Genomic DNA, 25,509 nt, shown 5'->3' with positions numbered 1-25,509 from the left:
TGTTCTTCCCTCATTTAATGGACTTGGTTTCCTTGTGGAGAAGCAGTTGGCCTTGAACTTAGGAGTTTATTTTTGCACCCTCAGTCTTAATCTGTTGAATCTCTGTTTGTCCTTACACTAGTACTGTACTGTGTGGAGCACTGTGGCTGTTAGTAAGCTTTGAGATTGGGAAGTCTGAGTCTTCCGATTGATTTTCCTCTTTTCAGATCTTTATGGCAGTTTTTCTTTTTTTGAGAGAGAGAGAGAACAAGCCCATTCTATAGGTGGAGGGCAGAGGAGGGACTAACTCAAGCATACTTCCCACTGATCACGGATCCTGCTGTGGTGCTCGATCTTGGGATCTAAGATCATGAACTGAGCAGAGATCCAGTTGGGCACATAACCGACTGCACCACCCAGGCGCCCTGTTTTGGCTGCTCTGTCCTTATATTTCCATGTAGATTTTAGGATCAGCTTGTCCATTTCTGCACAGAAGCCAGTTGCAGGAATTGGTAGGTACTGCGCTGGCCGTGAATCTATTTGGGGAGTGTTGCCCTCTTCATATGGTATGTCTTTTAGCCCATGAACCTGAGATACTTTTTTATCTTATTTGTTCTTCTTTGGTTCTTTTCACCACGTTTTGTTGGAGATTCAGTTTTGTGGGTTTTTTTTTTTTTTTCTGTTAAATTTGTTTCTGAGCATTTTATTCTTTTTTTTTTTTTTTTTTTTTTTTTTTTAAGGATTTTACTTATTTATTCTTGAGAGACACGGAGAGAGAGGCAGAGATACAGGCAGAGGGAGAAGCAGACTCCATGCAGGGAGCCCAACATGGGACTCGATCTCGGGTCTCCAGAATCACACCCCGGGCTGAAGGCGGCACTAAACCGCTGTGCCACTGGGGCTGCCCCCTTATTCTTTTTTTTTTTTTAAAGACTTCATTAAGTAATCCGTACATCCAACATGGGGTTTGCATTCATAGGCTAGAGATCCAGATCGAATGCAGTGTGGACTGAGCCACTGGGCACCCCTTTGATGCTGTTGTAAATGAAATTGTTTTCTTAATGCCTCTCAAGTTGTTTGTTGCTGCTGTGTAGAAATACAGTTGATTTTTGCACATTGGTTTTGTAAGTTGCAACTTCGTTTAACTTAACTCTAAAGATTTAGTAGATTCTTAAGGATTTTATGTATTTACACAAGGTTGTATCATCTGATGCAATTTGAGTGCATTTCGCTTGTTTAGTTTCTTGCCTCATTGCCCTGCCTGGTGCCTCTGGCACAACACTAAGTAGAAGCTTGAGAGCGGCCCCTGTTCTGGCCCCTAGTCCTGGGCACAGTGCTCAGGCTCACCGTTAAGTGTGACGGGAGCTGGGGGCCTCTTCCTTCTGCTGTCCTCAATTGGAACATCCTCTACTGCCTTCTAGAGGCAGTGACCCTGAGAGGAAGCTGTTGGGAACTCCTAGCTTCCCTGATTTCCTGGGATCCAGACGATCTTGGGATAAGGGACTTTCAGTGCCACGGGCAGATGGTTTGCCCAAGACCGAGTGGGACTCCGGCGCTGAAGGGAGGAGAGCCCTGGGCACCACGCAGGATGCCTGGGCCTCGCCTCGGATCTGGGGCACCTCAGGTTGGCGGTGCCTCTCGCCCTGGGCAGGCAGCTTTGCCTTCCTGGGGTCCCCAGAATGCACAGGTGTGGCTCCGGGTCAGATGCCCATTCTGCATCTCACTGATGTTCCTTACCTTTTTTCTGGTTCTTGCCTCCCCTCTACTTTCTCTCCTCTTTAGCTGCGCCCCAGTTTCTTCTTTCTTCTTTCTGTTTGGGTTTTGGTTTGTTTTTTTAAGATTGTATTTGAGAGAGAGTGTGAGCACAAGCAGGGGCAGAGACAGAGGGAGCAGCAGACTACCCGCTGAGCAGGGAGCCTGACGAATCCTAGGGCCCAGGATCGTGACCTGAGCCGAAGGCAGACGCTCACCTACTGAGCACCCCAGGGGCCCTGTTTTTTTTTTTTTCCCATGAAGTTCATGTGTTTTTATCTGCTGGTCCTCGTGTTGAGTTGGCTTTTCTTCACTATCGTTACTCATTTCCACAAGCTCTCTGTTTTCTGAGGGGTACTGTTGCTGCTGCTCTTCTTATCTCCAGGCTCAGTGTCCTCTTGTGGTGAGAGGGTGGCCACACAGCTGCGTCCCTGCCCCCGGTGCCCCCCGGGGTGTGGGGGTGGGGACAGCCCCCTCCTCCTGGGCACGCGCCTCACCCCTCCCTGCACTTAGCTCTCGGTTCTCTCCCTAAGGGGGCTCACGTCCTACTTCGGTAGACCTTGGGGCTTCTGCAGTATGCATCGGTTACTTTTTAAGCTTGTTTTTCAATTTAGAAAAGAATTTTTAAAACTTAACTTTGTCTTAACTTTGTGATAACAGTTTGAACTAAGAATTCCTGACTTATTTTTTTTTTTTTTATTTTAAAGCCTGAATTAAACCTTTTTCCTACTCTTGACTGGGTCTTGTTTCTATATTTGTTTCTAATGCTTATGTGTCGAGAACACATGTTTTGTTTGCAGAATCAGACCAAATCCAGGCAAGTTTAAAAACAGTATAACTTATTTTGAGATAATCGACTCTTCATCTTCCTGGGATCATGGATGAAGGAGGCTCCTCTACCCCTAAATGTTAACATGTCCTGGCAAACATGTTCATTTAACCTTACAGTTTCTTGAGTGCTTTACAGAATGGTGATGACAGGTGCATGTGTGCGCCTCACCTGCTCACAGAAGTGAAGGAGCCGTGTGCCCAGGGGCCCAGTTGTAGACCAGTCTGCTGGGAAAACGCTCAGGCATTCTGGGGGGCAGGGGCGGGTGGATCTGCAGGAACACCCTCTACATGCCAGCTGCTCGGCCCCCCGGGGTTCCCCAGGCCTGCTGTACTGACGTCACAGTCTGTTCAGAGCTCTCCTCCGGGGCCACTGTCAATGGGATCCATCCGTCTTCGGAGGATTGGGCTACTGACCCCGTGAGAGTGAGCAGCTGGGCCAGGGCAGTGCAGGAGAGGTGGGCACTGCAGCTCGCAGCGTGAGGAGTGGTTGGGAGGCTGGGTGTAAAGCGGGCTGAGTTGACATTGTGGGGGAGCGCGTGCTGCTGTCGTGGGGGTGGGGTGGAGAGAGGTGTCCCGTGGGTTTAGGGCAGTGTTGTCACACTGGGTCATCCCTCACCAGGCCTCCTGGCACCCTGGCTTCTCTGCATGTGCTCTGCATGTTTGGCCCTGTGGCTGTGTTGCAGGCCGTGTCCCTCCGGCAGGTGGATGTGGGAGGGCCCACTGGGGTTCTCTCGAGTGTAGTCGTTTGTCTCTTGGGCTGTCTGTTGAGAAATGGAGTAGTAGAGCTGGTCGTGACTTGTTTGATCTTGGATGACGAGGGAAGGAGAACTGAGTTAAAGGAAGGAGTTCAGCGTTCACTTGATGTGTTTGTGTAGCAGGTTATCTCGTTTTCGTTGGAAGATGTGTATTTTACAATCCTGTGCTTGTGAAATATCTGGAATGCTCTTTCGCTTGCTAAAATAATTGGCATGATGTAAGAAAAAGTCTCACTATACCACACTTTCATTGTCAATTCATTATAACAGCGTGCAGTAAATACTGATGGTGTTTACGTTGGCTGATCATCTATACAGATTGTCTCAGGTATTCCTGTAATTTGCATTAAAATCTATCAAAGAAGGACAGCTGGGTGACTCAGTGGTTGATAGTCCCACGTCGGACTCCCTGCAGGGACCCTGCTTCTCCCTCTGCCTGTGTCTCTGCCTCTTTCTCTCTCTGTGTCTGTTTGAATAAATAAATTTAAAAATCTATTTAAAAAAGCCTATCAAATCATTCATGGGCATTTTATGAGGGACTTCCCGCACCTTCATTTATTTTGGGTAAATAAAGAATCATCTGGTATTTTTAATTGTGCTACAAAACTAAAATGTTAAAAGCAGATTATCAAAATATACTTGTTACAGAATTTTGTATTCAGTCCTGACAGTGGTGGGCAGAGTCTCTGGGTGAGCAGAGTGGGTGGGTGCTACTGGCTGCAGGCATCAGTGCCCTTGAAGTCCCTGGAAGAGGCCGGCTAGCTAGTCCTGTCTCCACCGGTCCCTCTGTGCACCTCACGCTTTGGTGGGCCATGGGAGAGACCTCCATGTGGGAGGGCTCCAGGCGATGTTTGATGCCAGAGCTGTGGCTTGTGTTAAACAAGACATTGTGAGGAAAGTATGAAGAGCACTTACATGCCAGGAGAAGGTGTTTGTGAACTGTGAAGCCAACAGAGTTCTTTTCCCACGATTATAGGGCCCTTATGCAAACCCGGGAAAGCACCAACAGAAGCCTTGGCAGGAGTGTCACAGAAGTGAGGGGATGTGTCCAGTAAGCGTGGACACACGGGAACAGGAGTGTAGGTTGCACTGGGACTCTGTCTCCGTGTGCTTGGTGGGCAGGGGCCTGGGGGTCAGCAGGGACCCTCCTGGCATGCTGCAGGGCTGGGTTGTGGAGCAGCCTTGGAAATCCGAAGGCGACCTCCTGGCAGGATGCTTCCCCCAGCTGGGTGCACAGGCAGGACAGGACACCCCCACCCCCACCCCAGGTTTTCATAATTCCACAAAGGAAGAGAACCACACCATCAGCACCCACAAAGCTTCCCTGTTTCCTCACCTGGCATTCCATCCCTGTTTCATCTCTCTCCCTACCCCAGATTTTGTTTTGGTTTTGACAAATCTAGAAATCATGAAATGTCCCCCATACATACTTCAGTAAAAAAAAAAAAAAAAAAAAAAAGGGACCGAAGTTTTAATGTAACTGTCATGAATTTCATACAGTCACCTGATGCCCTGTCTGTGTTCACTTCCTGATGGTCTCAGAGTGCCTTCTCAGGGTGCGTTTTTCAGATCAGCGTTCCAACAGATCCCAGTGTCGTGTTTGGTTGCTGCATCTTCTAAGCCTCCTGATTTAGAGTACCTCCACTTCCCTCTTTAATCTCTTGCTGGGTTTTTCTTTTTGGATCCTGAGATCATGACCTGAGCTGAAGGTAGTGTCTTCATCCACTGAGCCCCCCAGGTGCCCCTAATGTCTTGCTATTGATTTGTAAAGAAACTTGGAACTTTGTTACACTTTCCCACATTCTGCAGTTGGCAACCAGCGCATTCATGATCCCGGTGACCTGTACCCTGGTGTGATGCACTGGGTTTTAGGCCCCATGTTGGGGGTTATCACAAAGATGAGGACCTCGCAGGAACCGCCGGGTGTCTGGCATTGTGGACATTGGTGTTCTGGACCATTCCATGGGCAGGCCCTCCCGTTGCCGTCAGCCCTTCAGCCAGCACCAGTGGCCACCAAGAACTGCTGCCCAGAAGCAGGTTTCCAGTGCAGGTTACAAAATGGTGATTTTCTCATGTTCGTGTACCTTCTTCATTTATTGACTAGAGTCCTCATGGAGGAACTTGGCTTTCTGAAACTCTGGTTCCTGCAGAATCAATTAATTTTCAGATCGAGTTGTACTCTCATCAAGGGGACTGATGGGCTTTTGTTTCATGAGCTTCTGGACCTTTGGATACATGACACATTTCAGTCTTTTGTGGACACTTTTGGGGGGGGCAGAGAGCCCCAAGCAGACTCCATGCCCAGCACGAGGCTTGATTTCAAAACCCTGAGATTGTGACCTGTTCTGAAATCAAGAGTTGGACACCTGCCCAGGCACTCTGACATTGTTCTTTTTTGATGTCCTGTCTTTGGCCAGCAGGGGCCCCTTGGGGGCTTGTGTGTCCCTTTCTTGGGACCCTCCTCATCTTGAATGGTATCCTTTCTCAGGACAGGTGAGCTCAGGCTTTGGTTCCTGTGAGATGGGTGTGAGCCACTCCCATCTGGGAAGACCGACTTCCGGTAGATGCTAGGTGGAGAGAAAATTATTGAAACTGGATTTAAAGAGTTGAAGGGTAGGATACACAGCTTGTCTCCCCTGAGTGCCGCAGAGGGCCAGGAAGCCTCCCTTCCTCGGAAGAGTGGACTGCTAAGCCTGTGTCCTTAGGCAGACTGACTTTCAGGTGGGAATGCATTGAACCAAGACCAAGTGTGAGGGGACAGTGACCCCAGGTAGGAGGGAGACAGTGGGTGTCAGCGAGGCTTCTGGACCGCACAGACCTGGTGTGCAGGGACCTGAGCCTGGAGCATGGCCCCCGATGCCATGGGCTCCCACTGTTCCAGGAGCTGGGAAGAAATGGGGGGGAGGAGCAGGAGGGTGAATGCGTGCTGCTGGGGTGAGAGGCTGTGAGCAGGTGGGTCTACCTGCTGCAGAGCCCTCTGGGCGGGTCACTGTGCTCAGACTCTGCAGCCCCACCCTTCCTCTCCAAGCTGCACGGGGAGCATGGCGGTCATATCTTGGCGAGACGGGGCCTGTGGACCCACTTCTAGGAGGACTGGTCCTCGTGAGGCTCTTGAAGCAGGGCATTAGCCTCCAGGGTTGGGCTCACCTCTTCCAGCTTGGGAAATACAGGAACCCAGAGAGGAATCCCTGTGTTTGTACCTGCTGTGACACCCGTCTGGGAGCCGAGGTGGTGGGACCAGTGAGCAGAAGGCCGGTAGGAAAGGTAGAGGTACTCGGGGAAGGGAGAGGTTGAACTGCTTCTGTGTGTGCACGCTCAGGCTGCACATGCACAGGCAGGCCCTGGGTACACTCAGGGGAGCCACCCCCACTCCCAGAGCCTGGGGAGGGGCCTGAAGGCGGCCCCGTGGCTCCCTGTAATACACCGTTCCCATGCCCCATGTGCAGTCAAGCCTTCTGCACAGAAGCATTTAGGTTGGGCTGTGACCCCTTCACCCACCACTTTTCATCCTGGCCACTGCTGTTCTGAACTGGGGAAGGCAGGAGGCCCTTCAGTTCCTGCCAGGCACAGGGCCATGGAGGGAGGGAGGGAGGGAGGGGTGGGCTGAGCAGAGTTCCCACCTGTGCAAGGTGGGGCTGGCTGGGGCCACCCGCACTAGCCTCCGGAGCCTGGCCTGGCTTTTCCTTTAATGCGATCAGAACCCTGCCATGGGCCTGATGGCCTCTTCAGACGTGGGCGCTGCAGGGAGGCCTGGCTGCTGACTCATGCTCCCCCCCACCCCCAGTGTACTCCCTGGCAGCTGCAGGGGTGTGGCTACAGGCCTGTCAGGGATGACAAAGCGAGGGGGCCCAGAGCACCTGCACATGACAGGAGGCTTATTTTTACACATTGTTGGCTGGAAATAACCAACTTTATTTAAAGAGAATGTGGATTCCAAGTGTTAAAAAAAAGCACCCAGCAGTGTGCCTGGCTCTGTGGGGAGGAGGCTGCAGGGTCCACTCGGGGTGAGCCAGCCCAGTGCCTGCCTAGCTGCCCCGCCCCGCACTGCAGTGTGACCAGAGCTCCTCTGTAAGCACCCAGCTCCGGGACAGCTCCTTCGGCACAGCTCCACAGGCGCAGGGTGGCGCCTCGAGCAGATGTGGCCTCGTGGCATCTGCTGTGCATTATGGTTGTGTGTGGACACCGGCTGATAGGGGCTCAGTGCAGTGTGTGGGACATAGCCATCCCTCCACTGTGAGAGGTCTTGAGGTTTATTTCTGGATTTGTGCCAAGCGCCAGCCACGTTGGCCTTTATTTTGTATGTTTATTTTTGTGTTCCTATAGCTTTGATGATTTCAGGTAGTTAATATGCACATTTTTAAAGGCCGTGCAGTTAGGCTGAGTCTCCTGGCTCCATGCTGGTCGGGTTTGCTGGAGCTTGTCCATCTGCTGTGAGCTTTAAAGCTTCACTGGCTGCTCAAGCGGGTAGGGGATGCAGGTGCAGGTCCTGGCCACCCTGTCCTGCTGTGCTGGTCTGGTCTCCCTGGGCTTGCTTCAGGTGTCAAGGTGTGAGCAAGCTGGTATGGTCATGGGAGAGCTCCCAGTTGTGGGGCCATGGCACAGATTGCCATCTCCTGTCTTGAAGAGCTGTTTTTTCTCTTGATCAAATAGTCCATTTTGGGGCAAAATTGAGTAATGGCTAAAGGTACAGAGAAGAGAAGCAAACTGCTCTGACTCCACCACCCAGAAACCCCACAGACACTCACCAGGCTTGTGCCTGGACACGTACACGCACGTGTGCATTTCTTTTTAGGGAACGGGCCTGGGGGCCGTGCTCAGAGCTGTGCACAGAGCTGTGCACAGGTATGTACTGTGGTGGCCCTGCCCGGGATGCCCTGCCTTGACCTCTCCTGCCTCTTCCACCCTACTCTGTGGGGCTGTCTTTCGAGCTCCCTTCCAGACTGGGTAGGGCCCTCCTGGCCCCTTTGAGCTTCTGCAGAGGCGGACAGCCCTCACCTCCGTGGCCCGCAGCTGCATGGTGGTGCTCGCAGCATCATCCCTCTGTGTGCATCTTCGCGTCCCGGTCTCCCCCTTGAGAAGGACACCGAGTGGATCAGGGCCCCCGACGACCTCATTTTAACTTTGAAATAAGGCGTTCTGAGGTGCTGCTGGAGGTTAGGATAACAGAATTTGGGGTATCACACTTCAGCCCTTGATGGCAGCCAGTTACTAGCCCCAAGGGTTGGACTGTGATGAACACCCAGTCTCACATAGAAAGCGTGTGAGGCGTACCTACAGGAGTTAAACTGTTCTCATCCGAGATTGGGGGCTGATGGGGTGTGTGCATCTTCATCTGTACACATGAAGACACACAGCAGGCCGGGTCTCCCCATGGGTGTGTTCATGGGGCTCCCTAAGGGCTGGAGAAGGCGGCCAAGCTGCACTTGTTAGTATGTCCTCCTCCACGACTGGGCTTCTGTCTTTAATTAATTTTTTTTTTTGAAGATTTTATTTGTTCATGAGAGACACAGAGAGAGGCAGAGACACAGGCAGAGGGAAGATGCAGGCTCCATGCAGGGAGCTCGATGGGGAACTCGATCCCGGATCCCAGGATCGCACCCTGGGCCAAATGCAGATGCTCAACCACTGAGCCACCCCAGGCGTCCCCTGTCTTTAATTTAGTTGTAAAATTCCCCATAGTGGGTTTGTGAGTCCACACTTATTTTTATAATGCTATTTATGCTCTTAGCAGCAGCCTGACGTTTAACAGCAAATGTTTTGCAGTATTTTACTTGTAACATTGCTTGGCCAGGCCTGTCTGCCTCTGTGCCGGGCTGGCCCCGCAGTTAGTGGGGTGTGGCTGGTGGATTTCCAGGCATGCTACTCACCTCTTAGAGCCTGTGGTTTGGTGTGCAGTGCAGTATTTACCAGGAGAAAGCTGGAATTGTGGTTGGGTTAGGGTGCAAGCTGAGAAGCTGTGGCTGAAGTTGGTCTACGTTTTTGTGAAGACAGGCCTTGCCGAGCAATTTGTGAGAAAGCAGGAGCCTTGGGTCTTTATGACCGAGGTCCTGTGGTTGAGGGACTGGCCTGCTTTCTGAGCCTGGTGAAGTCTGGTAGGCCCAGCTATGCTGTGGGCCGCAGCTGTGGACGCTGCCCCCCAAGCTGAGGGTACAGCGCTTAGGGGCTCTACAGAGTGTCCCTGTGTCCCCGTGGTTTCCTGGGAGGCCTGAGACTTAGGTGGAACTTCTCAGGAGCTGGAGACCATCTGTGGTCAGGACTCCCGCATGGGGGCGTGCATGGGTGTACAGTGGGGGACCCAGGTGTGCGGTGGGGGGCCTGTGACCCAATCAGCTGTGTGGGCCTGGGTGCATGGGGGAGCTGGGTGCATGGTGGGCGGCACAAGCGTGTGTTGTGAGGGGGCCCACGTGTGTGGCCGGGGGGCCTGTGGCCCAATCAGTTGTGGGGGGCCCAGCATGTGATGGGGTCGTGGTCCCTCGCGTGTGGGCCCAGGTGCCATCTCACCTATCGCTCTTCCCCAGGAGGCAGGAACAGTTCCAGAGAAACCCTGACAGCTACAATGGTGCTGTGCGTGAGAACTACACCTGGTCTCAGGACTACACCGACCTGGAGCTCAAGGTGCCGGTGCCGAAGCACGTGGTGAAGGGCAGGCAGGTAACCACGGGGCTCCCTAGGCTGGGGTCTCCACACGCGGGGTTGGGGGTGGGCTGTGCTGGAGCCGCTGGGCCGGTCTCCGCGTCCCCCTGCAGCCACGGCCGCACCCCGCCAGCCTGCTGTGCCGCTCGGGCGCACCTGGTGGGTGCTGGATCTGTCCCATGTCATCCTGTGGTGCGTGGCCGGGTGTCCGCACAGGACACCGCAGGGGAGGCGGGGCGGCCGGAGGCCTCTTCCATAAGCAGGTCAGGTGCACGTGGGCGCCCAGGCTCTGAGCTCCCGCGTGGGGCGGGGTCATGGCCGGTGGGGTGGGGGCGCTCACAGCTCCAGTCGCTCTCCCCATCTCCCGGAGCGTGAGCGGAAGTTGAATCTTTCAGCAGCATAGAGAGGTTTCCTCAGGAGCCGCGCGCAGAGCGCCATTGTTGCAGGGTGTCACAAGTAGGGAGGCTTCACTTTAAAGGAAACCCTGTGGTCTGTGAAACGGGACATCACTTTATTAGAATTCCCCCACCATACACCGCGTCCTGGCTATCGGCTTCCCAGGGGCCCGGAGCCGCAGAGCATGCAGCACCTTCCATGTTCTGAGGGCGAGGGTGCGCTGAGGGCTTGCTCGTCCTCTGGTGACACGGGGACTGCCGCGGCCCCCCGCTCCCACCGCGCCCAGACTGGGTCTGGGGGCCGATGGCTGTGTGCAGCCGGGCCGGGCGCAGGGGCCTGAGCCTGCGATGCTCCTGCTGCTCCGAGAGCCGCGCTGCAGGCAGCCTTCCCAGAGAAGGCCCAAAGCGCGGGAGCAGGATCTCGTGCGTGAGGGGCACCGGCGTTCTCTGGAAATGAGCCCCGTGTGAGGTGGTGCCGGGCCCTGCAGATCCGGTCATGGGTGAGGCGGGCTGGGCAGCGGGGAGCCCTCCAGGCCCCTGTCTCCAGGCCGGCCCAGGCTGCCCGGGCTCCTCCAGGACAGGCGCCCCTGTATTCAGGGCCCGGCTGGCGCCAGCCGCCCCCAAGGGCGGCCTAACCTGGCACGGGCCTCGCGGCTCCGTGGGGCTGCGACTGGCTGTCGGGCGTGGCTGCCCGTCTCCCGTCCCCTCCCTTCCTGTCCTGTCTGAGGAGATCTCACCAAGGCTCAGGGGTCCCTCGTCAGGCCGACTTTGGGACCCCAGTCAGACCCGGTGGCGAGGGCTCGTCCCAAGGTCTGGCTCAGGTGACCGCGGCCCCTCTGGTGCTGGTGGTCAAGGGCGGCTGGTGCAGGCCAACCCTCCTGGGGGTCCCATGCAGGCATCTTGGGGCTCATGCAGAGCGGCTGTGGGTGGGACTCCTGTTGTGGTGGGACTGCCCTGTGCGGGTGAGGGAACTCTGTGCAGCGGTGGCTGTGGATACTGCTGAAGATCGTCACAGCTCCCTGGTCTGCTCTCTGTCTGACTGACCCGTCATCTTCTGGAGCTTTCTCCCAAAGGACTTGCGTCCAGCTCGGCCTAAACTAGTTATTTTCTCTCTGACTCTGGGGACCCAGTGACATGCCTCTCCTGCTGTCGCTGCCTGAATGCGCTCTGCTCGGCCATGGGCACTGGATTACAAGGTGCTGCTGCCCCTCAGCGCATCGCCTGAGGCACAGGCCGTTGTACCTCGGGGTCACATCCATGCCTCTCACATGGGGCGTCGCAACCTCGGGGACAGGTCCTCACTTTCACTGAGGGCAGCCCTAGGGTTCGCCGCCCGGGACCTCTCCTGAGGATGCGAGGGTTCCCGAGGCTGGGCCAGGACTGCTGCTCTGGGCTGGCAGTCCGCGGGCTTGCGCCGCGCAGCCCCCCGGCGAGTGCTGTGCTGCCTCAGGCCCCACCTGGCCGCGTCCTCCTGGCCCTCCGGCCCTCAGTCCTGTGGCCGCACCAGGAGCAGTGATGGAGAGGGGCTTGCTCGGTCCCCACGGGCGGATGGGCTGCAGGGAGCACGGGAGCCGGGAGAGCCGTGGTCCCCGTGAGCGCAGGCTTGTGGCGCCTGCCGGCATGCTCCTGTCAACCTGGCTGCGTTGGTTGTGGCGCCTGCCAGCCATGCTCCTATGCTCCTGTCAGCTGGGCTGCGTCGCCGACCTGAGGGGAGGGCCTTTGCCTTTGGTAGTATTTTTTGTTTACATTACTGTTTCGTTTTGTTTGGTAATTAAAGTGCAGTTGAGGGATCCCTGGGTGGCGCAGCGGTTTAACGCCTGCCTTTGGCCCAGGGCGCGATCCTGGAGACCCGGGATCGAATCCCACGTCGGGCTCCCGGTGCATGGAGCCTGCTTCTCCCTCTGCCTGTGTCTCTGCCTCTCTCTCTCTCACTGTGTGCCTATCATAAATAAATAAAAAATTAAAAAAAAAAAAGTGCAGTTGATGTACCGGCTTCAGATGCCCAATGCGGCAACTTGCTCCTGGTCTGTGTTAGGTCTGGGGAACGCCTGTCACCTCCCTCCAAGGGGTGCCTCTTGTGGTGAGAACTTAGGACTCACTTAGTAACCCCACAGTATGTGTTCTTCCTTCTCTTAAAACTCTGGGGTCTCTCATGTTTTTAGTGATCTAGGAGTTTCAGCCGTGACTAACTTCAAACTTTGGAATAGATGTATTTCGTGTCTCTTGGCTTTTGCTGGTCTAAGGGCTTTTTCCCTCAGAGTTGCGCCTTCTCTCTGGACTGGCTCCCTCCGGCTCTCCCCTGGGGTGCCTGTCACAGCTCCCTGTCAGCAGTGTTTATTTCTGGGCCTCGTCTGTGGCACCTGTCAGATATCGTCGTGCTGATAGCTGTGGTGGTGGCAGCTCAGTGTGGAAGTCCCCGTTGGGGTGTGGGGGCAGTGGGCTGCGGGTAGCTGTGGGAGGGCTCCTGCACCCCGAGTCTCCCACCGGGGACTCCAGAGCATTGCCTCTCCTGGCTGACTTTTTGTAGAAACAGACTGTCAAGTGTGGCAGAGGACAGGACGGAGCATGTGCATAATGTGTGATGTGCAAGTGTCTGTACTTTCCATGCAGCCTTTTTCTAGTTTATCATTTTGCAGGTGAATCAGAAACCCTCAAGGTGAAGCTCTGGTGCCACGTGTGCGTGAACTGTGCCCAGCGCCCGGCTCCGTGCGCTCTGCCGGGACCACCGCCTGGCTCCCCGTCCTGGCCGCCGTGCAGACGTGGAGCAGGGAGCAGGGGTGGCACGCTCACCGCGGAAGCACTGGGGCGGTTGCAGTGTCTGCCAGGGCTGCTCAGGAACCTGGCATTTTGTTGAAAAGTAGGATTTCAGGGCTGGAACCTGGCACTCCAGACACTGTTAGTCCTAACCTGTCATCTTGTGGATGAAAGCCACAGTTGTAAGCTGCTGAGGCCGCCAGGCAGAGACCAGGACCCAGCCCTGCCCCAGCCCCATCAGACGGTGCCTTTCAGGTGGCACGTGTCATGAGATTTGTTGCAGGGTCCTGGCTGAGTGTGTTGAGGGACGCGCAGATTCCTTTCCTCCTTGACGTGCTGGTTCCTGCCAGAGTTGTGTGGTCTTCGCTAAGGGACGAGGTCCTGCTGGCTGGTGGGCTCACAGCTGTGCCTCACTGTCCGTGTCTTCACTGCAGGAACCTTCCGGAACAGCACCAAGGCTTCTGAGCATGTCTTGTACAGCAGTGCCCAGCCCCTGAGCTTGCTGCAGCTGGTGGAGTTTGTCTGAAAGCTGCGTGCTATGGAGTTCTCTTCTTCGAAGATGTTCAGAACAAATGTAGGAGGGGGTCCCAGGGACAGAGAAGGCTCCTGGGCTCCATATCTGCTTCTGACAGAGTTGGGAGTGCTCAGGACATTGGGCTCCCAGGAGGGTGAATGCGGGTGGCAGAAAGTCTCCATCCTGCCTCTGTCCTCTTGTCCTCCACCAGCCCCTGCCTAGCCTCGGCATCGTGTACCTGCTGCTGAGCTATCCTGGCGGACGTCCGCGTGCATCATGGAGTATGCGTGTGTACTGTCAGAGCCCACCGTCAGCACAGTGGCGCGTTCCCATACCATTCCCACCCTGGCTACCCCATGGCGGTTCTGGTCTCTGGCATTGGCTGCCGTGTCCCCAGTCCTCACGCGGGCCTGCTCGGGCTGCCAGAACCATGAATGTGCAGGGGCCCTGAGCCCACTGCCCCTCACAGCCAGGGCTCCCATCTGCCTTTGCCCCTTCAGTCAGCAAGCTGGTTATTAAACGAGTCCCCGGGTAATTGGCACGGAGGTTATTGCCAGTGTTCTGCTGTTACAGACCTTAAAACCGTGACTACCTTTTAATGAGTTTTAATTTGGGGGCGCCTGGGGGGGCACATTCAGTTAAGCATCCCACTCTTGGTTTTAACTCAGGTCAAGATCTCAGGGTTGTGGGATTGAGCCCTGAATTGGATCCACGCTCAGCGGTAAGTCTGCTGGAGATTGTCTCTCCCCCTCTCCCTCTGCCCCACCCTCCACCTCTACTCAAGCACATGCAGTCTCTTTTCGTGCACACGCTGAAATTAATAAATAAATCTTAAAAAAAAAAATAGGTCTGGGGATGCCTGGGTGGCTCAGTGGTTGAGTGTCTGCCTTCAGCCCAGGGTGTGATCCTGGGGTCCTGAGGTTGAATCCCATGTCGGGCTCCCTGCAGGGAGCCTGCCACTCTCTCTGCCTGTGTCTCTGCCTCTCTCTCTCTCTCTCTGTGTTTCTCATGAATAAATAAATAAAATCTTTAAAAAAAATAAAAATAAGTGGGACACTTGGGTGGCTCAGTGGTTGAGCATCTGCCTTTGGCTCAGGTTGTGATCCCAGGATCAGGGATCAAGTCCTACATCGGGCTCCCTGCGAGGAGCCTGCTTCTCCCTTCACCTGTGTCTCTGCTTCTCTCTCAGTCTGTCTCTCTCATGAATAAATAAATAAATCTTTAAAAAAAAATAAGTAAAAACATAGGTCTCTTCAGGTCCTTTGCCTTTTTAAAAATTGGATTTTTTTATTGTTGAATTGTAAGCATTCTTTTTAAGTGTAAATACTGTACCTTTGTTAGATAATTTAAAAGTATTTTCTCCCGCTCCATGAATTGTCTTTGTACTTTCTTAAGAGATGGTGTTTTTTGAAGCACGAAAACTTTAGTTTTGAGAAGATCTAGAGTTTATTTATTCATTAATTTTTGGTTGCTTATGCATACCTAAGAAGCCATTTGCTCACCCAAGTGAGTATTTACATTTATTTCTGTTTTTTTTTTTTTTTTTTTTTCCTGAGATTTATACTTTGAGTCCCTACACAACCATTTTGAGTTGATTTTTGGATAAGGCATGAGAAAGTTGTCTCACTGCATTCTGTTGCATATGGATACCCCCATTTGTCATGGTCCCATTTTCTTTTCCCCCATTGAGCTGTCTTGCCACCCTTGTTTAAAATCAAGCAACTATAAACTATAAACTTATGGGTTTATTGCTGAATTTTAAAATGTATTCCATAGATCTGTATGTCCATGCTGTTTTTTTTCTTTCATGCTGTTTTTTCATGGTTGTATCTTTATAGTAAGTTTTAAATATTTTGGTTCTTTTTTCCCTCCATGATTGCTTTTTTTGGTGTTAAATACAAATTTTCTAGTGTAGTATTTTACTTTATTTTTTATTCAAGTTTTGTTTTGTTTTGTTTTGTTTTTTGCAAGCAAGTGAAAGAGAATGAGCAGAGGAGGGGCAGAGGGGGAGAGAGAATCTCAAGCAGACTCCCTCCTAAATGCGGAGCTTAACACGGGGCTCAACTCCATGAGATCATAATGTGAGCTAGAATCAGGAGTCGGATGCTTAACCAACTCAGCCACCCGGGGTCCTTCTAGTGTAGTATTTTAATTCTCTTATTTTTTTTTTAAACTATATATTTGGAGTTATTGTCTTAGTGTTTTCTCTGGGATTTAAATTTTTTTTTAAGATTTTAAAAAATTTATTCATGAGAGACACAGAGAGGCAGAGACATAGGCAGAGAGAGAAGCAGGCTCTCTGCAGGGAGCCTGATGTGGGACTTGATCCTAGGACTCTGGGATCACGACCTGAGCTTGATGCAGAATTCTTGGTTGACACGCTTTCCCTTCATCCTTTGAATACTCTCTCCCACTGCCTTCTAGCCTGCATAGTTTCTTAAAGATCTTATTAGAGAGAGAGCATGAGTGGGAGGCGGGGGGACACAGAAGCAGAGGGAGAAGCAGACTCCCCTTGAGCAGGGAGCCTGATGCGGGACTCGATCTGAGGACCCTGGGGTCATGATGTGAGCAGAAGGCAGGCACTTAACAGACTGAGCCCCCCAAGTGCCCTAGACTGCATGGTTTCTGTTGACAAATCAGATCTTGTTCTGTTGAGGAGCCCTCTATGTGCAGAATTGGTTTTCATTCTACTTTCAAGATTCTTTGTCTTTGCCTTTTTTGACAGTTTGATTTTGATGCATCTTGGTCTTGACCTCTTTGAATTTATTCTACTTGGAGTTCACTAACCTTCTGGAGTGTGTGTTGTCAGCCATTTTTTCATAGATTCTTTCTATCCTCTTTCCTCTCCTGCTGTGGCTCCATTGTGCATGTTGTGGTGTGCTTAGCAGTGTCCCTTAGGTCCCTGAGGCTCTGTTCATTCTTTCTGGTCCTCAGAGTAATCTTATTGTCCTGTCTTTAGATTTCCTGATTCTTTTTTCTAACTGCTGTGACTGCTTTGGAGACCTCTAGTAGACTTTCTGCTTCAGTTTTTTTCCCCAGTTACTTTTAAGTTCCAGAATTTGTATTTGGTTCTTTAAAAAAAAAAAAAAGTGTCTTGGGACGCTTGGGCGGCTCAGTGGTTGAGCATCTGCCTTTGGCTCAGGGCATGATCCTGGAGTCCTGGGATTGAGTCCTGCATTGGGCTCCCTGCATGGAGCCTGCTTGTTTTTGCCTCTATGTCTCTACCTATGTCTTTGCCTCTCTCGCTCTCTGTCTCTCATGAATAAATAAAATCTTAAAAAAATAAAATCTTAAAAAACATAAAATATTTTTAAAAATCGTGTCTTATCTCTTTATTAATATTCTTCATGAGATTTTATTCTCATACTTTCCTTAGTTATTTACACATGGTTTTCTTTAGGTTTTTGAGTATATTTACAATAGCTGATTTATAGACTTTTTGTTAAGTTCATGTCTGGACTTCCTTGGGGACGGATTTTATTGTTTGCTTTTGTTCCATGTGGATGGGCTATCTTTTTTCGTTTTTAGTGAGTCTTGTAATTTTTTGTTGAAAATTAGGCATTTTAAATAATACTGTGGCAATTCTGGAACTCAGATTCTCCCTTTTTCTCATGGTTTGTTGCTGTTGGTACTTGATGTAGTTCTTGTTTGATGACTTTTAAAATATATATATTTTAATAGATTTTATTTATTTGTTCATGAGAGATAGAGAGAGAGAGAGAGTGGGGCAGAGACACAGGCAGAGGGAGAAGCAGACTCCATGCAGGAAGCCTGATCTGGGACTCGATCCTGGAACTATATAGTATGCCCTGGGCTGGAGGCAGGCGCTAAAACACTGAGCCACCCATTGATCCCCATTTGATGACTTTTTTGAGCTACTTTTCTGAAGTCTATATTCTTTATTTTGCGTTGCTGATGAAGTATCTACTTGGTGAACTTAGTGATCAGCAAATGATTGGACAGACTTTCTTAAAGACCTAGAACCAGTGAATTTCTCTTCCCAGGGGCTCCATGTATGTATTAGGGCCTGCCTTTAACACAGCCTAGCAGTTGAAAATTCTGCCTTAGCCTTCATTTGTTCATGCAAAGTCTCAGAGTCAGCCAGTGGTAAGAGGTTAGGGCCTTACTGAAGGGTTTTTTCTGCACACAGCCTGCACGTTCATGTTCCAAGTTTTCAAAACCTCCATGGGCATTGTATTGCACAACTTTTTTTGTTTGCCTCAGCTGTTATGAACTATTTCAGTCAGCTGTGAAGTTAAAATACTTGCCTCTTAATTGTTTTCAACAAACACTCTCTGGGGAAAAGGCTTGTTTGAAGTCCATTTAAAAACAGCCTAACAAGTGGGGTCTTCCAGCGAACTGTCACACAGGTCAAGTAATCAGAGTTCTTTGGGAATGAAGTTTTGAAGGAACTATATAGATCTTTTGTGCTTCCTCAGATGGCCGCCAGGCTGTACTGGGAATGTGGGTTGCCAAGGGGCTACAGAGTGAGAATGGGTCTAGGGTAAGCTGTCATAAAGCTTGTTTTTCTTGAATAAATGCTCTCTGGGTTCCTACAAACCTTTGATTAGTTTCTAAAGTTCAGAAAAAGTACATATTTGACAATTTTTGCCAATAATCTTCTTGTGTTTTTGGATGAGAGCTTTTTTGGAGATGTTAACTCTACTATTTTCATTTTTACATCAAATTTCTTGTGTATTTTTTTTGTTTTTATCTTACAAAAAATAGTATTCTTCCAGCATAATGTCCAAATCACTCAGACTCACTAGTACAATATATTATCTAGAAATCATTTTTCCTGAAGTCCTCTCACCTCCGATTCCAACCTGGACCAATTATGTTTCAGTTCTGTACAGTTTCCATCCTGGGGCTTCCTTTCACCGTACTTCTATATTAAATTCAGTGTGTTTGGAACCCTTTTGGATCTTTCTCTCTTTTTTTGTTCCTAGTTTTATTAAGGTATAACTGACCTATGGCACTGTATTAGCTTCAGGTGTATAACAACGCTTTGATGTCTGTATTACAAAATGATCACAATAGGTTTAGTTTATATTTGTCACCATACGTTTGTGTGTGTGTGTGTGTGTGTGTGTGTGTGTGTGTGTGTGTGTGATAAGAGTGAGTTCTACTTTCTTAGTAACTTTCCCATGCATGGGTACAGTGTCGTGAGCTGCGGTCACCATGTGATGCAGGAGATCCAGGCCTCGTTGACCTTCTTCCTGGAAGTTTGTGCCTTTGACCCTCCCTCCCCCTGAGATCTTCCTCTGGTTTAGTTTTTTTTTTTTTTTTTTTTTCTCATTTTGCTGGACTATAGCCTCAAGGAGCTTTCTCAAGTTTTAAAGTTTTGAAGGAACTATAGCTCCTTCAAAAATATATTTACAATATATTGTAAATACAGGACTCTTGAATGTCTTAAAATGTAGTTTTTTTTTTTTAATGTAGTTATTTTAAACATATTTATTTCATGGTTTGGTTGTGTATGGAAATCTAAAAAAATTCTCCCCTTAGAAGATTGAGGGCCTTGCCTCCCTTTTGTCTTATGTCCAGTGCTACTGTTTCTTGAGATCTCTTCCATTCAGGTTCTTTGTGAGGGAACTTTTATCCCTGGTCTTTGCAACTTTTAGGACCTTAATTTGAATAATTTGAATATTAGGAGTCCATAAGTTTGTGTGAGTCCTTTTTCCCTCGTTCTGTTCAGCCCTTGGTGGGTTTTGTCCAAAAGCACGTTTTCGACTCCGGAGTGTTATCTTGCTGCTGCGTGTGGTTTCTAGCCAGCCACCCCGATCACCTAGATTGGTCTTTGTCTCTATCTTGATAGTTTTTTTACTTTAACAGTCTTTCTGTTGCAGATTTTATTTTAGCTTCTGTGTATTTAATTCTGAGTGGGGTGTGTGTGATTGTTCTATTTTCACATTTCATTTTGGTTCCATAGTCAAACCGCTCACACCTCTCTAAGGATATATACTGGAAATACTTTAGAATTTCCTTTTTTCCTAAATCTGTAGTCTTTTTTTTTTTTTTTTTTTTTTTTTTTTTTAATGCTGCTGGTTTAAGGATTCAATTCTTAGTTCCCTGGTAGTTTTTTAATTAAAAAACATATTTTCCTCATTCTTTTGAATAAGGGCGGTATGGATGGTTTTCTCTGTTTTATGTCAGAGATCTGCTCCTCTACGGCTGCTGAGGGCTCAACCGGGCAGCTTTCCTGACAGCACGTGGGTCCCACCACCCACACTGTCCCCTCAGAGTGCTGGACAGACCCCTTGGTCTATGCCACTGCGGTCTTGGGGCTGCTCTGACCGCTCCGCTCCTGCCCTCCCACCTGACTGCCCGCCAGCTGCCCGTGCAGCCGAGGCTCCCAGATGCACACCAGCAGACCACTTGCTTGTTCCTGCTCTGTCCTGCCTGTCCCCACGCTCTTCTCCTTCGTCTCCTCCTCCCTTGTGTTGTCTGGGATTTTTCTCCTTGTGCTTGCTTTTTTTCCATGGGTCCCAGAGGCTGGGGCACCGTCACCTTGAACTGGAAGCATCTCTCCAGGTCCCCTCGGTGCTTTGGCTTGTCCGCTGTTGTGCAAGACTCACTGTGAGAACTTGCCCAAATTTGGAAATAACCATGTTATGTAAAGCTAGCGGGGAGGATTTTATTAAAGTGAGCTTGCTCCTGGAGTGCCTCCACCGCATGCCCAAGTTCATGGTCAGAGACATGGTGGCCCAGGAGTCTGCTGGGCTGCTGCCGAGTTGGCTGTTGGATGCCAAGTAAAGCTGGCTTGTGTGCGTGTCTTTGCCACGCTGACCGAGTGAATAGGACACCCCCAGAGGTTGGTATGGGGGCAGCTGTGCCCACAGGACGCCCCAGCCCCTGTGTGTGGGCATGGTGTGGTCTGTGGGCCACTCTGCTCTGTAGCAGCGCTTTTGTCCCCATTCCCCCCACGGTTCAGGAACTCTTCCTCTCTCGCCTGAGAGCCACCTGATGGTGGGGACTCTGGAACAGCACCCCTTCCACTGTCCCATCTTTTACTCGAGATTTACGATACAATTAGGTTATGGGAGCAGAGCTTGAATATTCTGGGACACTTAGAGTTTCTGTTCAATACTTTCTGAGTGTTTAATGAGTACTTACAAGCCATGTGGGAGGGTAGTCTCCAAACAAAAGCAGATGGAACCCCACCCTTGGGCCTGAGGTGTCCCTTCCAGTGTCTGTTCATTGAATGCACGCATTATGCAGATGCTATCATAAAAAGATATTACAGTATAGACACAGATTTTAGAGTTTAAAAAGAAGTGAAAGAGAAACTGGAGTTGTACTTGCTTTCCTCTTCCAGTTTCTGATCTGAATAACGTCCAGGGCTTCACGAGCTTTGGATGCTGTGGGCCAGGGTCCCAGCAGCTCCCATATGGTGCTGGGGACAGATGTGGGGCAGAGGGGAGAGACTATGCATGACAAGTGTGAGCTGAGAGGCTGGGTTTCTCGAGAACAGAGAAACTATGAAACCAGAGGAGCCAGCTCAGTGCCCCTGGCGAAGGCACAGCTTCTCACGGACGGACGGGGACGGAGGCAGAGCAGGCGTGTGGGGGTGTGGCCTGGCCCTCCTGGCACCCTGCGGAGCTGTGCTACCCAGGGGGCCGACAGCTAGACTCGGTGGGAGGCACACCCCCACCTGCGCCCGCCAGGCTTGCTTTCCGCCATGGATATTGGTCTGCCCTGATGGAGAAGGGATTTGGGTGGAAAACCAGCAGTTTGCCTGCGTCTTCATTATCCATGTTGAAACAGAACTTCTAGGATGTTTACTTGAAGGAGACCGTGGAGCACAGGCTGCTGCTTCCAGTGTCCCTGGTTGGTGGGATTCTTTTCTCCCAGAATGCCTGCTTCTTCCAGGATGGCCTGGCTTCTAGTTCTCTCCTTCTTGGGAGCGCACTGGGTGCCACCTTCACAGCACAGAGTGACACCCCTCTGCTCGGTTCCAGGTCTCGGTGGCCCTCAGCAGCAGCTCCATCCGGGTGGCTGTGCTGGAGGAGAATGGGGAGCACGTCCTCATGGAAGGGAAATTCACCCACAAGGTCAACACCGAGAGCTCTCTCTGGAGCCTGGAGCCTGGGAAGTGCGTCCTGGTGAGTGTGGGTGTCTGTGTGGGCACTCCAGGAGGAGAAAGGGGCGTGGGGTCCTACCAGTTGGTTCTCTGAAGTGGAGCCAGTGGGAATGTGAAACTCAGTGGTCCTCTGTCCTTGTGCCCACGTGGAAACCGCACACAGTGATGACAGGAGCTCCTGGCAGGGTCATCCCCAGAGCTCGGCTGTGCTTGTGCAGGATGTTCCTCCCAGTCCCAGAGGCTTCCACTCGCTGGCGACTTGGTTACATCTGAGGCAGAACCAGATAAGTGGAAAATTGAAAGGCAGATTGAATGTCATGGATTTCCTCCTGGAGGATGCAGAGTGAACAGGTTCAGATAGACCAGCTTATTTGACAAAGGAGTCTCAGCTGGCTGAGCTACTTGGGGCTGCACAGGCCAAGCGGGCTGCCTAAGTGCTCTTGTCACCGGCATCTTCAGAGGCTCATTCGGCCTCCTCGAAGCCTTGCCACCCGGTCAGTGGGCAGTGCCCAGGGGGCCTCATATGGCAAAAGGTGCCTGACTCGGGCCTGGAGAGAGGGTGCAGGGCAGTGGGAACAGACCAGGTCTTTGAACAAAAATCTCAGGATTTTACAGAAACACTTTTATTCATATGAGGAAGGAAGGAAAAGGAAGAAATGTTTCAGTTTCATCTTCGTGGGATGGGTACCAGTGAGCAGCCTGTCCATGCTGACTGGAGGGCTGTGGAGCGGAGAGGGGTCTGTTGTGCTGGCGTGCTGGTGAGCACTCCCAGGTACTGCCAGGTAGCCAGGCCTGGTCTACCCAGCTCTCGTTCTAAACCTTGCTCGGCACCTCTGCCTTTCCAGCATTCTTGCTTCTCTCTGTGGGAGTGTGACAGTTGTCATACAGGCTCAGTCCCTCTTCCCGTCACGCCACGCCTCCCTGTCCCCCAGTTCACCCGAACCACGTCCCACACCCCGGCCGCATGGTCGTTTGTATCACCAGCTCATCTCATTTGCAACATGTCTTCGTGGTCATGGTCTTGTTTGTGCTTCCCAGGGCTGTGGGAGGTAAAGTTGGGGTCTCCTCACCACCCCCACTATCAGCCTCCCAGCAGCTGGCAGCTCATCCTGGGTGGGTAGAACTGTAAGACCGAGATCCAGGGTGCCGCTGCCCGTGGCCTGGGGCTTCACCATCCTGCCTGGGGCAGGGGTGACTCCCGAGCAGTGACCCTGAGGGAGTCCCAGTGGCACCTGGTGGCTTTGCTCCGAGGAGCCATCGGAACATACTCTGCCTTGATGCTGCCTCCAGGATGATGGAACCCCCCTCCCTGCCTGGACAGACTGGCCAAGTGCTTGCTGGTCCTCTGAAGGCCCCCAGCCACTGCACTGGTGTCTGTCAGGGTCATCACCGGTGTCCTTTCCATTACTGCTGTGGAAACGTGGCTCTGGTGATTCCGGGTAGCTCATCTTGAGCTTTGGTTGGTAGAGCTGACTTTGCCTTCCTCGCAGCCATGTGGCGCCTCTGTGTGTGATGTGTGCGAGAGCCTGAGCGTGACTGTGGCTCATGGCGGGCCATTAGCTCGTCATTCCAGTGTCCTCTTCTGAGTGCACTCACACTGGGCTCCACGAGGTGCTTGATAATGCACTTTACTCTCTGGAAACTTGCTTTACAGACAGGGATGCGGCTTGCATGAGGTGGAACTACACCTCTGCTCCCGAACTGGCCTGTTTCCTCACTGTGGACCTTCCACCTGCAGGGCACCCTGGAGAGGGTGGGGAGGAGGTGGGGGGGGCGGCCCGTGCGTGGCCAGGGGGTGGCCCCTCTGGTCCTCTCGTGCTGTGCCCTGCTACCATTCACTTTTCTAGTTTGTTTTTGCCCAGCGCCTGGTGCTCAGGAGCTCAGCCATGCAGAGCTGACCGCGGAGGCAGTGTACTTGGCACTGCCCATGAACATGACTTCTGCAAGTTTTTCCCGCAGACCTCCTGCCAGCAGGGTCCACGTGGGAGCCCTCAGAGTGGCTTGACTGTCAGCAGCTGGCACTGCATGTGTCAGGGCCTCGCCACCGGAATGTGCACTCCCCAGGGAATGTGGGGTTTCTCCCTGCCTTCCCTACTCACCACGGACTGTATTCTGGGCTTCATTTGTCAGTGACATTTGGGGTCACGTATCTGAGATGCACCATAGCTAGGCGGGCGTCTTGCTCTGATGCGTGAAGACCCTCCTTGGATTTGCTGCTGGGCACAAGCACCACGTCCCTCGGACATCGGAGGCAGATGGGGCTGCCGGGGCCGCCGCACCTGCTGTGTGCCTCAGCTCCGCTCAGCACTGCCTGGCTCCGGTGGTCCCGTTAGCCGCAGAGGAGCTCCATTCCTGACCCTTCTAGTGAGGCTGAGAGCCGGGGTTGGTCTATCCCTAGATGTCTGTGGGTCACTGGCAGTTCAGGGCTGGGCACTGTGCTGAGCACCAGGGCTGCTGAGGAACACGTTCAAGGGCCCCGGGGTCTTTACCAGAGCCTGGAACCAGCAAATGGGACCTTATGAGCGAACGAGGGAGGTTGGAAACAGAGGAAGACACAAACAGGAGTGATGTAAAGACAGGCAGACACTGGGAAGACCTAGAGAGGGAGCCTGGCCCTGCTGCAACACTTGCATGTTGGACTTCTGGGCTCCAGATGGAGAATAAAAGCCCCTGGCTGCCCCTGGCCGCCCCTGGCCGCCTTGTAGGTGGTGAGAGCCTCGTGGACCATGGGGGGCGACCCTAGGGGTGCCTCTTACCTCACCAGAGTCATTGGTCCATGCCTCTGACCTCTCAGGGAGCCACGCTACTTGCTTCCCAGCCACCCTCATTGCCTGAGTGGATGCGCATCAGACACGCCCGGCAAGCTTTCAGAGCAGGCAGGGGTGGCAGCTAAAACCGGATGACAGCTCTGCCTCCCTCCCTCCCACACTCGAGAATGTTAAAGGAGGCTTCTTGCCTCTCAGGCAGACTCCTTTCCCGGTTAAGAGAGTTAAGAGACTTGAAGTCAGCGCGCCTCCCCCGTGCCACGCTGTCCCAGAAGCTCCGTGGCACGCTGTCCTCATTTCCCCCTCCAGGTGGTGCTGCGGCCCCTCTGCCGTGGTGGGTGCTCCATGCTGAGCACCCCAGGCGGAAGCCGCCCCCCAGGTTGGGCATCAGGGCGCTCAGCAGGTTAGCAGTTTACCAGTGTTCTTGGGCCTGTCCCTGCTTGGCCTCAGCGCTCACCCGGAATATGTGTGTATTGTATGCACAAACCGTGCCCCCCCCCCCCCCCCCATTCTCGGATACTTATTGAGATGATTTCCTCAAGTTCAGTTCTCAGAAGTGAAGTTGCAGGCTCGCTGTAGTGCTTGGCCGCGTGCTGGGGGACATTCTCCTGTGCCATGTGTCCGTGGGGTGGCCAGGTCCCAGGGTGCCCGCCAGCGCTGCTTCACTGATCCTAACTTACCTTGACCGGCCTGCCTGCACTCATTCGTCTGTCTGTCTCAGTCTCCTGGTGAGGTTGTGCTTCTCGGGAAGTGCTCTCCTGGTGCTGTCTCTCGCTGGCGGCCACCAGAGTCACAGCGCATCATCTGTCCCAGATGTGAGTTTGATAACGTCAAACTTGGCGAGCACCAGAAGCCTGGAAACCAGTCCATGGAATGAATTGCAGGCACTTGGCCTTAGTGCTCTCCTTTCTCAGGACCCTGGGTGTTTCTTGAGGCGCTCAGTGCTGTGGTGCTGCCCCTAGCCAGTCCCTGAGTCCCAGCAGGGAGGAGCTGTGGCTCTGGGGCAGCAGTAGGTGGCCCAGGGCAGCAGGAATGTGTTCCCAGGGGA

The 25,509-nt window shown here is 52.2% G+C and overlaps 1 protein-coding gene across 3 annotated transcripts in view; it reads left to right on the top strand.

Moving 5' to 3' along the window:
• The window catches only part of NUDCD3 (NudC domain containing 3), a 58,471-nt gene that overhangs the window by 26,123 nt on the left and 6,839 nt on the right, over positions 1 to 25,509 (top strand). For 2 of the 3 annotated variants that reach the window (XM_025433652.3, XM_025433649.3), the window contains exons 3-4: positions 9,836 to 9,968; positions 21,575 to 21,718. In XM_025433652.3, the coding sequence (XP_025289437.1) occupies positions 9,836 to 9,968; positions 21,575 to 21,718 (277 nt within the window). The remainder of the gene's footprint in view (positions 1 to 9,835; positions 9,969 to 21,574; positions 21,719 to 25,509) is intronic. The other variant, XM_049095116.1, reaches the window with a different exon arrangement.

Source organism: Canis lupus, chromosome 16, assembly GCF_003254725.2.
Source record: "Canis lupus dingo isolate Sandy chromosome 16, ASM325472v2, whole genome shotgun sequence".
NCBI classification, from domain to species: Eukaryota; Metazoa; Chordata; class Mammalia; order Carnivora; family Canidae; genus Canis; species Canis lupus.
Note: the sequence above shows the minus strand (reverse complement) of the source record. Positions and strands in the feature narration are given on the sequence as shown.